At 33.9% G+C, this 18,236-nt stretch overlaps 1 protein-coding gene across 1 annotated transcript in view; it reads right to left on the minus strand.

Annotated features, from left to right (window-relative positions):
* Positions 1-481: 481 nt before the first annotated feature.
* Positions 482-18,236, minus strand: part of LOC118204773 (beta-1,4-galactosyltransferase galt-1-like) — a 364,288-nt gene continuing 346,533 nt past the window's right edge. Inside the window, exon 3 of the mRNA XM_085814506.1 lies at positions 482-3,378. Coding sequence (XP_085670632.1) covers positions 1,796-3,304 — 1,509 coding nt within the window. The 5' untranslated portion in view covers positions 3,305-3,378 and the 3' untranslated portion in view covers positions 482-1,795. The remainder of the gene's footprint in view (positions 3,379-18,236) is intronic.

Consider the following 18,236-nt stretch of genomic DNA (forward strand, 5'->3'; position numbering starts at 1 on the left):
AAGAGAAAAAAATTAAATCGCATACAACATTTTGAAAAAATTAAAAAAATTCAAAATTTGAAAAAAAAATTAAATTGCAAGATATTTGATATAATTATAGTAAAATATACATGCATGCAAAGTTTCATAACTCTATGACAATAATTAAAAAGTATTTAAACGTCCACTGTCCCCTTAATGAATTAATTTTGCATTAGATTTACATATTGCGTATTAATTATGTATTTTACTTGATGTTTAGGTTAAGTATAAACTTATTCCAACGTTCATGCTAATTACTTAAATCAAATTTTGCAAGTTTTATTTTGTTTATTACGTTATTTTCAGTTTTGTAATATTCAGTCGAATCTTACTTAATTAATCAAATAATCTTACCTTCTTCATTTAATTTTGCTAAAACTTAAGCTTGAGTAATACTTAAATTATTAATGATATATTCACGTGTTCTGTCATTACAATAAATAAATAAATGAACACAAAATATTTGACAAAGGTTTATTTATCCATAATTGAGAATCGTCACAAAGTACATATTTTATAATTACAGATAAGAATAACATACATTTCATTCAGAAGGTACTGATACGAAAAATTAATGAGGTGATTTCTGCTTTTTTTGTTCTAAGACTAGCACTATAATTCACTTTTCATGACTAGTTTCAAAAACGACACTTTTCAATAATACCTACAGAAACTAGAACACAGATTTGTTGCAACTGAATTATGTTTTCGATGACTAGATTCACATCTTAAAATATGAGTTCTATAATACATTCAGAACTTCCTGTCCAGTAGGCTTATTGGACTCTCGTGAGTCAATAATCATATCTGCTTGACATTGTTGAGCAGAAAATAATTATTAGTATACATTATAAAAAATTTGCTTCACTTCTGTTGATTATGGTAAAAATCCAAACAGTGTCCAAATTTCTGAAATGATTTGCAGAAATTTCTCATACTTTATATCAGTATAGATCAGGAAATAAAACTGTGGCATTACATTGAATATTACACAAAATTTATGTATAATAGAATTTGAGAATAAATTAATATAAAATTCTGAAGAATAAAGATGAAGATTGATGATGTCATGAACATGTTCTTAAATCTCAGAACATATTTCTGCCATTGTTCAGGAAGGGAACAGAACGATGACTAGGTAAACAAAAGATCTCAAGACGGTAAATGAATATCGCTATTAATTAAATGATAATCTCAGGTAATTCTTCTCTACATTTCGTAATGATTTACCATTTTGCATGGTTGATGATAATTCCAGTAAGTCGTCAAGCAATATCCATAGCAGCAAGATATATTTATGGAATTATTTGGAAGAAGTTTCTGTTTTAAATTATTAGCAATGGTTTGCGCTTTCTCAAAGAGTTTTGAGTAAGAACCTTTTTTTTTTCTGATTTGCAATGGATTTCGGAGATAAACTGAGAGGAATTATTTAGCAGAGATTCACTTTTAACATTTGTTTGACTTTCTTGTATTATACATTAGATGAAATATAACAAAGGGTTAATCTGTATGAATAATCGTACGATTATATTTGTTCAGAATACAACATTGCATAATCGATATGAAAATTGCAATCGTAAAAAATAAGAGTAATAATTGAAAATACACTTTTTGGGGAAAACAACAAAAGCACTTCTAAATAATGCAGTCTTTCATGTTAATCTTTTCGTAATGTCGAAGTGCTGCATTTTCAAAGATAAAAATTTGAGTCGGTTTTTCCATTTATTATCTTTTAAAAAGAACTACAAAAGAAAAAAAAAATTGAAAACTCATTTTACACTATCAAGAAAGGTAGAATATTTTCACAAACCGGTTGAAGCAATCTTAATCTCAGTGCAACTGCTTCAATCAGTGAATCCCGCCACGTATACATACGGCGGTCTACTACGTGTGTGGTATTGATGCAATCATTCCCACCGAATTCACACACTCTATAGTGATGGAGAAATCCCATGTCTGGTGGAATGTTCATCATAGTTTTCCCAGCGATAAATTCCCAAACAAAATGGTTACCCATTTCCACGACGCGCTCTGGAAGAACGATACATTTAGAGCGCTGCTTATGAGCATGGAACTTGGATTTCCTGATGGTCTTTTGCAATGTAAGCAATTTGTAAGGCAGGCTTGATGATGAAGTATCGTTGGGCCATTGCAGATAGAAGAAAGCATTCTGGAATGAATAAGCGCCAGTCCTTTCCTGGTTTTTCTTATTCAAATGTTCCAGCATTACCGTTAGAGAGGAATTCTTGTGCGGAATAATGTATTCATCTAAATCGATCATTAGAACATAACGGAATCTGTACATAGTTCGATACAGACAGTCATTGAGGGCTGCGAAAAGTCCCTCGGTGCGTATCTCTTTCTGAGATACGATATCAAGTTGCCATGGAAGCACAGTGACGACACCTTCGATCTCATACTTTTTCAAAATGCACTCTACCTCTGCACCTATTGTGTGATTGTAGAGTACGAAATGATTGACTCCTAGAATTCTGTTAAGTTCAATAAATTCGATCAAGTTTTTGACTTTATTGTATTCGTAATGCAATGGTTTAATGCACACTGCTATGCCTTCTGGTTTCGTGTACAGTTTCTTATTGTCATGAACGACAAGCTTGTTGGACACCGTATTGTCTCCTTGTCGGATGATAGATACATGGTTAGGTACGGGAACATTAACTTGTTTGAGAGGACATAAAATAAAATAAGCACTGTACTTCAGATTCCAATTCTCTCTAATGAGCCGATTGATTCCTGCAATTGTGTAAGGTTCTCTGCCATCTTTGTAAGAGAACTGGCAGAGCACCTTATCCGCCAGTCGTGTGCGAGCAGCTGCGATTACACGAACCCATTTAGTTCGTCTTTCGTCATAAAAGGCTGAATATACGAAAAACTTATCTTTAGTGTTCGGTACTAATTGCCAACGATCTTCGCTGATGATTGAGTTCGACAAAGCAAATAACTGGTGCCTCTGACGAGTTTCGTTAGAAGATGAAGCGTCGTCTTCTTTTACTCGCGCTAGTTCTCTGGCCACCCGTGAAGATATGGGGTCCATAAACTCATCCGGCATTTGCGAGGCATCTTTGCCGAAAGAGAACATAGATATGAATTTTTCATCTTGCCAACGCTGTTCTTCCACATAAAAGACTTCAGTCACTAGCATGCAAGCAAAGACGCCGAAAAATATGACCACAATAAAACAGGATTTTGCTCGACGCTCACTCGCTCTTTTCAGAACAGCCATTCTGGCCGATCGACTGGCCGAGCGCTTTTTCTTCATCATCAACCGTTACCACCTCCTCGGTGGACTGTCTTTTGTCCTCCTAGGATCGTCATGTTCATTTCAGCTTTCCATATCTACAAAAGAAAGATACAAAATGAATATTCGAATGACATTATATCTGATATAAAATAAGCTGCTTTGAATAATTAAGAATGGTATAGTTAATTTTTTGATGATTTTTAACTTATAGATTATTTGTGAGACATTAGACATTGTAGAATTTATACTGACATAAAATTCAAGAATGAAATAAGAAATAGTTTTCCATTACATTTATAAAGTATATTATTTATTACTCTGAATTTAAATAAGTCTTTCTCCTTTTTCTTTATTCACATTTTTGAAGATTTGGAGGCAATTTAAGTAGAGATAGAAGTTAGCATATATGCAGTTTTTGTTGCTATTTAATCTCGACAGAGCGAGAAAGGTAGGAAAACAATAAAACTACACAACAAGAAACTATACAATTAGAAGTTGCTACACTAGAATGAAAGCGAATAGAAGAATGTTATTTATTGCAGGTATACAGTATAATGGAAGAAAGACATGATTAAATTTACAGATGATTTGGGATACACAGTGTGCAGAATTCAGACACAGAGCTGCCAACGTCGGCAGCAACAACGGCTGGCCATCGAGTCGAACTGACCTTCGATGACCTTGTGGCTTTATGCCAGAGTTCACTGATCGAAGTGACTGTCGTTTGGTGCCAGTCTCTCGTCAACCCATGGCCAGATGTTCTCAATGCGGAGATATCCGAAGGACGTGCTGGCCAGGGCAACAGACTCTATATCGAGGACGATCAGGACAGCACGGGCAACATGCGGTTGTATTTTGTTGAAAGATGGTGCCTCTCGGACCTCGAAGATAGGACAGAGCCGCTACAATGAACGCCGTGCTGACAGGCCGCAAACATCGTCGCATTACCCTTATGGCCACATCCTACACAAAGCCAAGTTTGACTCATAGTACGTGGAGAAGCTGCATAAGTGATGAGGTTGCACCACCCCTCAAGGCCAAGCAGGCAACATGTCTGTCCTCTGAAATTTCATGCGCTACTTAAAAAGCCGATATGATTAATATTATTTAAATTAACCATGTTTTTATGAGTTGCATCTTTATTATAACATTTCCTTTTCGTTTTATCATTAGAAAACAAATCAGCTAGCTAGTATTTAAATTGAGGTTTTTGGATTGTAAGGCAGAGCGTGCTTCTGGTCTGCGCGCGCACGCTGCATTAATTCCTGATCCGATAATTTGCAATTATTATTTGACTTTGTGTTATCACTGCCGACATTTGAATTTGTTACGCCAACAGCGTTACTAAGCCAGCTTAGATTAAGATTTAATTTGCGTAGACTTTGCTTACTAGGGTACGTTTCAAATTAAATTTGGCTGTCGTTTACTTGCATCACCACAAGCTGTATTGGATTTATTAACACAAGCATGTGCACTTATGTTCTAAGTTCTGTTTTGGTTGAAAACGAACAAGTTGCAATTTTTTTGGAAGGAAAGGAAAAAAGTCGCACATCTTTCTTTCAATAGTAAACCAGGCAGAAAAATTGTCCGAAACAGTTGTACGTGTGAAACAAACGCCGTGTGATATGGGCCTTAGGGATTTGGGCTAATTACCTTTTACCAGATCAACGAAAACCTCATAAGCATATATAAAGGAATATAGAGTTTTTGACTGAGAGTTGGAAAGTGCTCCTCTATGTTGTTGGGTTCTACGGGCACGTGGATTTGGAGAAATTGATGATATCACTTGATGAAAAACCAAAACGCAATTTATTCGTCAGTATTACACAGGACAGTTCCAAAGATACGTTTACAGTCTTCGAAAAACTATGCTGAAGACGCTGGAACAATCAGCAACACAGCCTTCAGGCTGTAACGGTAAAGGCAGCTTCACGGTAAAGCACTTAATTACAGCTCCTGACTTGGTCAATCGTTGTCAAGCTAATTTTTGAACTCAGGACACTACACTCATAGGACAGTAGCGGTGTATATGGCTTTAACCCTTTCCGTCCCTATTTATTTGTTTGTTCCAACTGACTTGACTTTTTATGTAGTCTTGGTAATTATCACAAAGAATGAAAAATATAATTTTAAAATAGGGAGATTACAGGAACCTGGGATAACTACGTCCCACTGGGTGGTAATGGTGGGACATATGTGTTCCATTAGGCATGGACGCTTATAAATGTAAATAACTCTGTGAAGCATGAGGCCACTCCAAATATTTGGGAAGCCGAAAGTCCTCTCAAGAGGTTGGTGGTAGGGGAGGATGGATGGGAGACCCTCGGACCCGTCCTCCTGGGGTATGGTCACTTTACTTAACATGTTCCGCCAAACTAAGTTAATGGCACTAAAGGGTTAGGAAGTCATCGTAGTTATTGATAGCAATCTGACGGTTAGGCCACCTTTCTACATTTTACATTAATCTTTAGTTTCTTGGATATAATCATTTTCATTCACTTGCTTCATTATCTCTAAGATGCCCTTGTTGCAGTAATAGTCCGTGAACAGTCTATTCACAGGATATGTGATGTAGTCGGAAGGAAAGAACTGTTGTCGAAGGTGCTCTGTCAGAGGGCAGGAGAGCAGGTAATAAAGTGCGTCGCGTCTTCCCCGCGAAAACCATAAGGCCAGTTGTCATCCCGTCTGAGGAATCGTCTGTAATACGGTGGGAATTTCGCGTGGTTAGTACATGCCTGGAGGTAAAGTCGTTTGCATTTGAGCCTCTCGAGAGTAGGTATTGGGAAGATGTTGTAAGTAAATCTTCCTGTCTCTTCTTCCTGCCATCGTGATGACCATGTCTCTTGGAATGTTGTCTTGAGGAGCCTTTTTGCAGCTTCTGCGGAAAGCAGAACTTCCTTGACAATTTCCGGTTTAGAGCTGCAGTCTTAGCTAGTTCATCCGCTCGTTCGTTGTCTTTCTGCCCAGTGTGTCCTTTTATCCGGTTGATCTATAAAGGGACGGAGGAGCTTAACGTCAGGAGGATCTCTCTAAGTGCTGCCGTGTGGCTCTCTCTCGAAAATGAGGTGCGAAACTGAGCTAAAGTCGGGCTGTCACCTATACGGTGCTCAAGGCTCTTGCCAGTGACAGTCGCACTTGACTCCTTACCATGATGAATGTCGTGGCTTGTACTGACCATTATTAGACAAGCAAGATTGGTAACAACAACAACATCCCTCTAGATAAAATTATATTAGTAATGATTTGCGTTTGCAGTTTTAATTAAGATGAGGTGGTAATCTAAAACCCGAATCTTAGATATAGTTTTGTATTTAATAATCGGCGCCACCACTAAATGCTGGCACTTCGCTCCGGAATCTATCCCAGACAAACGGGCTGCCTGCATGGATGGTTTTCGTGGCTTTTCCCATGTATAACGTGAATATGAATTAGTTTCCAAGTCCTCCAAGAAGGTATCTTTGCGCGTAAGCCCTTGAATTCACATACTCATGTATTCTGACCGTATTCATGAAACTTAAATCTAATTTAAAATTTAATATTGATAAGATTTGTTTACAGAATTTAGTTCTTCAATCTTCTGTACTAAATAAAACCATAGGCTATCCGAATAATAGAAATGCTCCGATTACTGGGTTCTCACTGCTTTGCAAGTTAAATATGTAAGTACGGTAAGGCTAGTAAAGAAACCACTTTTGCATATACCGTATTTTATTTCAACAAGGATTATATATTAAAAGAATAAAATGCCATTTTATTTACGCAGGAACTTTTTTATGGGGCAAATTAAATGTTTTTATTTATTTATAATTATTTTTATTATTCGTTACTAAAACGCACAACTCCCATTGTGCAGGAGCGAAAAAAAAAGACACTTTGTTCCTACCTTTTCACATTGTTGGATGAGTGGAAGAAAATCGCATCGTTCCTACTTTAAAATAATTTTAACTAAGTGTCTAAACCACATCTGATGTTATTATCTGTTATTTCAATTAAAATGAAAAAAAAAATCATTTTTCATTTGTAAAGGCCCTAAATCTAAACGCATAAATATATGTATGCTAAATTAAAAGTATAAAAATAATTTTTGTTCTAAAACAAAATGCATACTTTATTCCTGTTCATCTACATTTATATTGAAGTATTATATCTTTACTGACATCAAATAACATCCTTACAATAAAATACCTTGTTGTTTTGTAATTAAGTTAAAAAGAATACTGAAAATGCTGATTACGTTAAAAATAAATATTTTTACTTGATTATAAAGAACGATAAGCGATGCGTACACTTAAGAGTTCCAGATAATTGCAGCCGGTATAATTATGTTCTAATTTTTAAAAAGTAATTTTATTTAATATTTATAGATTAAGCGTTTCAAGAATGTACACTGAAATTTCAGTCGTATTTTTTAAAATAAGATTATTTTTTGTTAACTTGTTAGTAAGAACATGTTTTGAAAATTTTAAACATGATATGCTTGCCTTGGAAATTTGCAGACAAATAAAATGAATGTAACAGTATTTGTTACAATTTATTTCAATACTTATACGAAGAATGAAATTTCAATCGCATTTTTTAAAATAAGATTATGTTTTTTTAACTGTTATTATGTTAGTAAGAACATTTTCTGAAGATGTTAAACATGATATGCTTGTCCTGGACGTTTGCAGACAAATATAATGATTATAAGAGTATTTGTTACCATTTATTTCAATACTTACACATAGAATGAAATTTCAATCGTATTTTTTAAAATAAGATTATGTTCTTTTAACTGTTATTATGTTAGTAAGAACATTTTCTGAAGATGTTAAACATGATATGCTTGTCCTGGAAGTTTGCAGACAAATATAATGATTATAAGAGTATTTGTTACCATTTATTTCAATACTTACCCATAGAATGAAATTTCAATCGTATTTTTTAAAATAAGATTATTTTTTGCTAACTGCTTAGTAATAACATTTTCTGAAGACGTTAAACATAATATGCTAGTCCTGTAAAATTGCAGTTAAATATAATGAATGTAACAATATTTATTAAAATGTATTTCAATACGCAGAAGGAAAATTCCGAGAACTTCATCTTTTCTCGTAATATAGATTTATTAATTTAATAGATAAGTTTAAATTGAAAACGATATTTTGAATAACCAAAATCTAAAAAGAGTCATCTGTAAATACTTTGTAAAATATTATCTACGAAATATTGAGTGTATTAATACTAAGAGTATACAAAATAACCTAGGGTTTCATTATAATTAGTTATTGCTAGGGCATATATTTCCAGACAGAATATAGTACATGGCTTCAAGAAAAATTCATAATTTAAGCATCAATTAGTCCTGGGTAGTTTTAATCAGTGCCTGGATCAAACCAGACACTAATTAAAACACAAGTTATTAATAAAAAGCTGGTGTCAAAACTTTATGCATTAATAAGAGGACTTCTTTGCATTAAACACCAAGAGTAAAATCTGAGACCGCGATTAGAAGTTTTATAGTAAATGTTAGGTGAACTACAATACTGACTTAAGGAATATAACAATAACAACCTTAAAGACTCAAGTGACTAATATTTTGGAAACTAAGTTCGGTAATTAATTTAACAGCTTAACTGTTAAATACATCCACAAGCGATGGAAGATTAAACCATTTTAAAATCACCGACCAGTGACCGAGTGGATAAAATTACTGAACACTGATATTTCAACACGTGTTCGCATCCCGACGAACGGGCTGGCTGCATGGGAGTTTTCGTAATTTTCCTTATATGGAACGGGAATAAGAGTTAGTTTCCCTGTAATGATTTATTTATTTTTAACTAGTCAGTTATTTATGATGAGGACCTTTACTGTCATTTTCACTTTCTGTTTTCCTGCCAGAATGCAAATTTTAGTTTGCGCGTATTCAAATGAGGCAGAAAGAGATACTATTTAAAGAAAGGTTTTAGATTGTTTAAATCAGAGCGTGAGCCGCCTTCTGTAAGCGTGGAAATTCTGTCTGCGGCATTGCATTATTCTCGTCATAGGTTTGTCACGTGGGTATTAGGTTTGTGTCAACTTATTCTAGGTTATTCGTTCTATGTAACATTTGGCTACTTAAAATTGAACTTAATTTTAATTCGAATCCGTTACTTTTAAGTTTCGCCATAAATTCTGGCTGGTCTTATAAGCATATAAAGTGCCTTCTGTTTAATTTTGAGTGTAAATAAAAGGGTCTTTTATATTCTTCTTACATCTTCTCTCTTTTTGTACTGAACATAGCAATAAATCGCTTAAATTTCAGCTTGAGTTTCAAATTAGTTTATGTTTCCAAAGAAACCGAGACTCAAAATTCCTTAAAAAGTTCTCTATGAAAGCATCCCTTACCTTAGGGAAACAGATTGTGTTTTGCAGTAATCACGTAATACAATCCATTTTGAAATTAAAGAAGTTTAAATGGATTGAAAACCACGAACTAAGTTTTAATAAATTGAAAAAAAACAGAGTTTGAGAAAGATGAATTGAAATTAATGTTTTTGAAGCCTGGATTCTTCTCTGGATATATTTTATAAAAGAAATGTAAAAGAATATACAACAAAACTTGCAATAACTTTAAAAGCAGCCTCCGTTTGTCTTCTTGAATAATAGCGAAATAATATCAACATCATTCATTTCCTCATTTGTTCTCAGCAAATGGAAAGTACGCAAATTTTGGATTTAAGAATGCAATTTATTTCAGTCTTTTGGCTTTTTTTACTTTCATAAATAGCATTTAAAAGCCATAATTTGAAAAAAATTGTTTTCAGTATTCACTGCTTAGGTAAATTATCGTTTTTTGTTGGCACTCCCTACTTCATCCTGGCAACTGTTAGGCAATGTTTTGGTCGCCCCTCCTCGTCTGAGAGGTTTAAGCATCTTTTTGTTGTCGATATCATTTTTTGTTTCTAAAAACGATAAAAGTTAAATCAACAAAGTTTAAATTCTTTCTGATACACGATGTTTACAATAAAAAATAATTTGACATAATTATAAATTAAATAGTGAGAGAAAATTAAAAAAAAAAAACATTCAAATGAGTGAGTTCTGTAGATGTTACTTAGACTACCACACTTCTTAAATGTATTTCAAAATAAGTAAATTTATAAGATATTTCTCCCGCATTCTTAGCATGCCTTCGTAGTGTAGTGGTCTGAAAGCTGCGTGCGTATTCCAGAGGTCGGTGGTTCGATTCCCGCCGCAGGCGTTACTAATTTTTCATCTCACCTGCTTCCAAAAAATCCCAATGTTTCTACAGTGGCGCCCGAACTAAAAAGGTGGATGATGATGATTCTCCATACTCAGGATTTTGCGACTGGGGTCCCATAAAACACCTTGTCGTCCTTTAAAAGTGGGAGTACACAAGGTATATCTCCCGCCTTCTTAGTATGCCTTCGTAGTGTAGTGGTCTGCACGCTGGGGGCGTATTCTAGAGGTCCGTGGTTCGATTCCCGGTGAGGGCGTTGCTCATTTTTCATCACTCCGGCTTTAAAAATAACCTAATAACTCTACAAGTTCTTTAAAGTAAAGTTCGAAGTTTTTGAAATTTGGAACATTAGAGATACCGTTTTAACTATACACGCTCTTAGCGTTAAAAAATTTAAAGCCACACGCAACATATATCTTCACTGCAAAATTTCTGGGAAGATTCTAACCCTCTCTGCGTTATGGATGTACAGAAGGGTTGCTTTCTTATTCATTACAAATGAACACTTCTGGCAAATTAAATCACAAGATCGATTGGAAGAGAAATAAATGTGTCAATATAAAATTTAAAACTAGGCACTTCTGAATAAAGCTCCATCGATTTTAAAAGGCAATCAGAGAAAGTTTTTTTCCCTTTAAATGCAAATCATACTTAATCCGACAGCAGTTAAAAATGCAGAAAAGAGAAGGTAATTTTACTACAATTAACAGAAAAATAATATTAACAATTTACCTTTATTTGCAAGCAATTTAATCTGACGAATAAGTTCTTTTGGTTACATAAATTAAATCTGAATTCAAAGAGAAAGAATACATTGTAACTGGAATAGAAAGAATACACTGTAAACAGAAGCATAAATATAGCCAGAAAAGGAAAAAAAAAAGTTATAAATGTCATTCTGTTTTATTTAAAGCAACCAAGGTGTTAACTTGGTCCTCACTTTTTGTCCGAATTATTCCTCAAATAAAAATATGTTGCCACCAAATATTATTGCCATGCATTATTGTTAAAGAAATAATGTAATGGATATAAAAAAAAATGTATGACAACAATTAACACTTTGTCAGGAGTTCTAAAGATATACTGTTTGAAAAATATTTTGTGATTTTGTTGTTGAATTTTTTGTGGCTAGTGTGAAGAAAGTAATGTTTAATAAATATTAATAATAAAAAGACAAAAAAGTTCAGTAAGTCATCTTATTTATAAATTGAGCCGCCCAACCCGTATAGTGGTTAGCGCCGCTGACTGCCGGGCCGATGAGCCCGGTTTCGAATCCCGGAAAAGGCATGGAAGTTTGTAAATGTATAGTATCCGTGCGGCATGGGGACACTCTAAATATGCGGCAAGCCGAAAGTAATCTCGAGAGGCAGCGGTAGGGAAAGAGGGGTGGGAGACCCTGGGATCCGCCCCCGGGGTGCTCTCCAACAAAAAATTATCTGTTACCACTGCTGTTATTCCCAGCATTTTTCTTTCTTATAATTTATATAGAGAGCTTTATTTTACTTTGTGATAATATCTTATCACCATTCTGCAATAAATAAACTTAATTTTTTTTAGAAAGGGCCCAAAGTTTATCTGTAGTCTGGTCTGGAGAAAGATGCAATTCGCTAAGCTTATTCAGCTTATTCAAATACATCATGTTACATACACAAAAACTGAAAATATGTAATTGAATGTTGTCTAAAACAGGATCACCAACCAGCGGCCCACGGACCACTGGTGGTCCGTGATAACTTTCTGCAGGGCTGCAGAAAAATTGGGATATTATTTATATTTTTATGAAGAATCAGTTTAAAAAATGACAAGTAACAAAACCTATTATGGAATATGGATTATACTTTTTTTTAAATTTTAGCTACTACTTTTAGCGAAATTCCTTCTAAATTTAGTGACTTTTTAGCTACTTTTGCAGGTGTATCTAGCGAAATTTCAAAGTGAGAGCTGGCATTCATGGATATGCTGCCGTTACCAATATTAGCGCGAACTGGAATCCTTTTTCCTTTTGAATTACAAACATGTGCTATTGCAGTTGGTAATAACACAGTTTTTCTCCATGTCAATAGGCAATTTGATGGATTTTTATGAGAACCATCTGCATTCTTGTTTATAATTGCATCACTGGAATTTTCCGTTTTTGTCTAACTGTTGATCGATGGTGCCATTGCTGAGTAAGCGATGATTATTATGTTTACGATAATTAAAAATTGGCGGCATAAAACTATCAGTTTATTGATATCGCTTTGCTTTTGCCGAATTGTTCTTTCTTTTCGCGAAGTTCATTTTCAGTGATATGGAAATGTGCTTTCTGTACAAGAAGGCAAGAATTTTGTACTTTTTATGTAATTTTTCAACGTGAACGAAATATGTATAGTTTGCTGATTATTATTGTATAAAAAAAACTTCCGTATCGCATGTTAAATTATTGTCAGTATATTGAAAACTTTTCGATTTGTAAATTAAATCGAATAATTTTGAAAATATTTCCTCTAAATTTATACTAGTGGGTGAGTGTGTATATACAAAGACTTGAAATTTTATTTTATACTTTTTGTGTGCTGTATGTGAAAATAATTTTCTTAGTTATAAGTAAAAAAAAAATACACTATCGTTTAATTGCTTTAATTTAAAAATAATAACGCTACACTTGAAAAATGTATCCTAAAACAATTAGCGTATTAGAAAAGATTAAATGAAAAATTATATTATTTATATTTATTGATTATAACGTTTTTCAGGACTTAAAGCTATTAAAAATTTTACGGAAGAAGTAACCAAATTCTTTCTTGATCCCTCAGAATTTTGAAGTTTTCTATGTCAAATTCCGAATATGGCTTCTGAAATTTGTTTAATATTATTACAAAATCAATATATTAAAAAAAGAAAACCTGAACCTTTTAAATTACGTCCAAAGGGGCGTTCTTTTTAACATTTTGTGTGTTACCTTTATTTATTAAATATCACGTTCTTCGCACTTAAACCATAAAATTCAGTTCAAGAGCAATATCGCAAAATAGTTTTAAATTGAGCCCATCTTTAGAATTTCTGACACATAGCCTCACGCGCTGGAGACAAAAATGTTTTTTCTGTACAACGTTGCCGTTGGTTGCTTTGAAATCCCCAAGTTTGTTAATCAAAAATTCGTTACAAATATGAAATCGATAATAAGCAAATTCCAAATTTCAAATTTGGGCTTCCAGATGACCATATTCGCAGTAGGATTACGTCATTCAAAATTGGATGGCTCTAGGTACCGGTCTTTTATCACAATGCGAGAAACATACATACATATATGCAGATTCTTCATTATTTAATTTATTCAAATATAATACAGGGCGAGAATATTGGGTGGCAACAGTATGAAAAGTGAAATGGACATTCAGGGTGATTCGACGCAAAATCGCAAACTAAAACAATATTCCCTCGGGGACAAAGCCCCTTTGGATTAATAAATTCGAAAAATATATAATACTCCAAAAATTATTTTGTATGTCTTTATAAATTCCAGGTCATGATTTGGATAGGGAAGGATTTCATAAGCATTTATCAGATGCTTGTGGATATTTATTCTCTGATAAAAAAGTACCCATAAACAAAATGTGAATGATACATAAATTAAGCTTAGGTATTCTAATGTCAGACGTGTTTGATAACTATTCAAAAGAGTAAAAAATAAATGGGTTACATTTTCCACAGCATTTTAGCCTCGCCCACAGTTTAAGGTCAAAGTTGATGTATATTTTCAAACGTCAGTAGCAACTTCCGTTAGTCGTAAACTTCCTCTTCCGCTGTCAGAAATATTTTACGTGAAAAAGTTGTAGTTTCCTAAAACTTTTATTAGAAAAAAAGAGAACAAATATGGAAGAAAGTTAACAGTTCTTTTTCTTTTTTTTTTTAAGTGACTAGGAGCTGTTAATAAAGGAGGCTCTGCTGCCAAATCTGTTAAGCTAAATTTATTTCTTACTTCACTTGTTCTTTTTTCCTTTAAAATAACCTAGATGCCATCTCGATATTAAAATGGAATATTCTAGATATTAAAAAACTCCTTTGGTTACTGTTCCTTTTTTTGTTACTTCATTATATTTATTATTTCTTTTGCGCATGAATTTTACACATGCAAATAAATTTTATTTATTAAATAAAATAAGCAAGAAATGTAAACAATGTTTCTTTAATTGAAATCAGGCATTTTGTACTGTAAATTCTTATTATGAACGAGAAAGGAAAAAATATATCCGGTTTTTATTTACGGTTTCTGTGATGTGTGAAATCAATGAAACTAACAGATTCGATAATTGATTTGTAAACATTACAGAAGCTTTTTGGACAAAACTCTTACCCGTATCTAGCAGAAGGCTGTGTAAACAGATTGGCGAGAACTTTTGAACACGCACAACATTAACAACATATCGACACCTGCAGCATTTAGTAACTATACTGTCAAAACAAATACCCCAAAACCAAAGCCTCGTCGCAATTTCCCAAAACCAATCACCATGATCTGTTGCTGCTGCTCTTCTCACTTATGCTGACACCACGCCGAAAATACCAAGATAGATCAAAATTAATTTTGTTTTTATTTCATTTTTTATAAAGCAGTATTTACACTTGAAATTTAACATTATTAGTCCAAAAGGGCAATTTGCCCAGAAGGAGTATTAATTTTGTTATTGCATTTTGCATTGATTCACTATAAGCGTTGTTTTACTTTTCAAATTGTTGCCACCAAATATTATCGTCCTGTATTATATTTAAAGAAATTAAATAATGAAGAAACAGCATGAAATTCTCGCATTGTGATAAAACAACGGTGCCTAGAGCCATCCAATTTTGAATAACGTAATCCTCGTGCGAATATGGGCGTCTGGAAGCCCAAATTTGAAATTTGGAATTTGTTTTGTTATATATTTTCTATTTTGTAAAACTTTAACGAATTTTTGATCAACAAACTCAAGGAGTTGAAAGCGAGAAATCGCAAAATCGTACAGAAAAACATTTTTATGTCCAGCGCGCGAGACTGTATCGGAGATTATAAAGATATGCTATGCAAACCACTTATACCACGAAAGTATTCATGGAGGGACACGATAATGCTTTACATTGTCTTGCTTTACATTAGAGAGAAACTAAGGCGAGGCCTAATAGCAGGTGGCTAAATAAAAGGTGATGAAAAATTACCCTCTCATATTTTTACTCTAGCGTAACTGTAGACATTGAAACAGTAAAGAACCATTAGTTTTTGTTAGCAGGCAACATAAAAAATCGTCCTCGCCAAGTGTAAAAGGGTAGCCCTGCTTTTACTACCCTTTTTTATTTAACAGAGTCGGAGTCATGGAATTGGGGAGATTTTGTGGTAAAAGGAGTCGGAGCTGGAGACGCTAAAAAATAGGTCGACTCTAAATCCAGTTTTTGTGGGAAGTTTAAATTATGAATTGAAAAAAATTATGACAAGTCATACTCAGCTTGTCATAATTTTTTTCAATTCATTTAAATTTCCTTTCAGAGTCATTATTTTTATTTATGAATGGTATACATTAATAAATAGTTATTTTCTTTTTTATTGACATATAAATAAATAAATATAAGGTAGGAGGATGGATGTGATATTTGCCATTAGTGGTTAAACTGATTCATTTAGTTACAAATCTCACTGGTAAATTTAGGTAAGCAGCAATAGCAGCAAGAACCCCCAAAATTGTTGCCATTCTTAGGTGTGTATGTGTATGTGTGTATTTAATTATGGCAAAGCACACTAGGGCTATCTGCCTAAGGGGAGGGATGCCTTCGTGGAGGACTTTCTAAGGGAAACTGGCTCGTATATACGTTACACATGGGGAAAACCACGAAAACACTCATGCAGCCAGCCCGTTCGCGGGATTCGAAACTCGGACCGAACTACCAGTGTTCAGCGACTTTACCGCTCGGCCGCTGGTGGGCGCCATTCTTAGGAAGCGAGCAGGAAAAGGAGGAGTTGTACACATTTATCTTATCTACAGTAGATGCTGCTTAATGCAATGGCAGTTAATGTTATTCAGATATTGTTATCGAACTGTTCCTGCCCGTTTTTATAGGAAAACATGGAAAATACATAATTTAATGTGATTAACAAATCGGTTAATATTATCAGAGCATTGTAAAATAATGTTTTTAAACTGAAAAGTCCTAGATAAAAGATAAAATCACTAAATAAGGTCAAAATAAATTATCAAGCAACGCGATGAGGAAGTACATATTTGATGATAAAGAGGTTTTTAGAATTAAGAATTTTTTTAAAAAATTTGGATAGCCCTAATGTTTTACAAACAGAAAGACTGTGGAATGATCTTGCAGAATTGGAAACTGTTCTTTCTACACCGTATATAGCCACAAAAAGGCTGCAATATGAAGAATTGACAGGAGGCAAGAATGGGATGTTTGTTCTTTTTGAAATGGAGGGTTTATTGCCGAAGAAATCATTTCTTCAATGAAGAAAAGAGAAACTAGTTTGCTAGACAGTGAGATCTTGTTGGGTTCAACATATGTAGATCCGAAACACCGAATTTTCTTGAAAGACGAACAAATGAATAAGGCAAAGAAAACCACCTATAATCGTTCATTAAGAATGAAATTATTCTCAGATCAATTGGAGAATTCGAATCAGGAGAGTCAAACTGCAGACATTGCAACTGAATCTCTATCATCCTCTTCCAGTGATGAATTAGATTTTGAGAAATATTTTTGGATAATATTGAAAAGGCTAAGACAAAGCGAATGAAAATAAAGAACCGAGAGCCTTTAGATATAAAAATGAAAAAACACAAACAAGATTTCTACACGGCCTTTGAAGAATTAGAGATATATGATTGCGCTTGCAAGACACCGCTTTTAGAACTTACAAAAATCTATCCCGAGAAGTTAAAAGTAGTTAGCCCTAACAGTAACAGCTCTTCCTCCTACTCAAGTGAGTGTGGAAAGACTCTTCTCGGCTCTGAAGTTTATCAAATCGTATCTATCACCCTCCATCAAAGAAGATCTTGCCGAAGCTATACTGTTTCTTAGAAATAACCAATGCCAGTTTTTCCATTTCATAATAAATGCTAATTAATATCAATAATTTGCTATGCCATCCATTTTTTCCTGTATCATCTATTAGTTCTTTTATATTAAAAAATAAGCCGTAATCCATGTGTATATGCTTACACACACACACAGGTGTATTATATGAGGGAGTAGGAGTCGAGACGGAGTCAGAGTTTTTAAAATTCAGGAGTCTGAGTCGGTCATTTTCCCAACCGACTCCACAGTCCTGAATAAAAGTGTTATCACCAAACTTTAAACCACAAAGCTTGATGACTACTTATGCTCTACTACTTGCTTGTTGTGGCAACTTAAGCATCAACAGCAAGCTGGGGGAATGAGATAATCGTTTCCAACATAAATGCATTTAGATTAATTCACATTTTTTTATTTCCCTGCAAGTCAAGAAAGTATTGTAATCACGAAAAATTTCGGGTATCATATTTTAAGGAAAATATACATTTCAACTGCTCTAGAAACCATTCGAACGATGGTTTTGCACGACGTCTGTTCGTACCGATAGAAATGCAGGACTGTTTTTACCAAAAAAAAAAAAAAAATTGTAAAATGGATTTAAAATGAAGTCAGTAGTGATTTTTCCTTGACGTCTCTATCTCGCATATCTCAATAACGAGTAGCCGTGAAACGTTGAAATTTTGTATATGGGACTGCTGT

The sequence above is a fragment of the Stegodyphus dumicola genome, chromosome 4, assembly GCF_044657685.1.
Source record: "Stegodyphus dumicola isolate Sdum_Otavi_A_Nest chromosome 4, ASM4465768v1".
In the NCBI taxonomy this organism is placed as follows: domain Eukaryota; kingdom Metazoa; phylum Arthropoda; class Arachnida; order Araneae; family Eresidae; genus Stegodyphus; species Stegodyphus dumicola.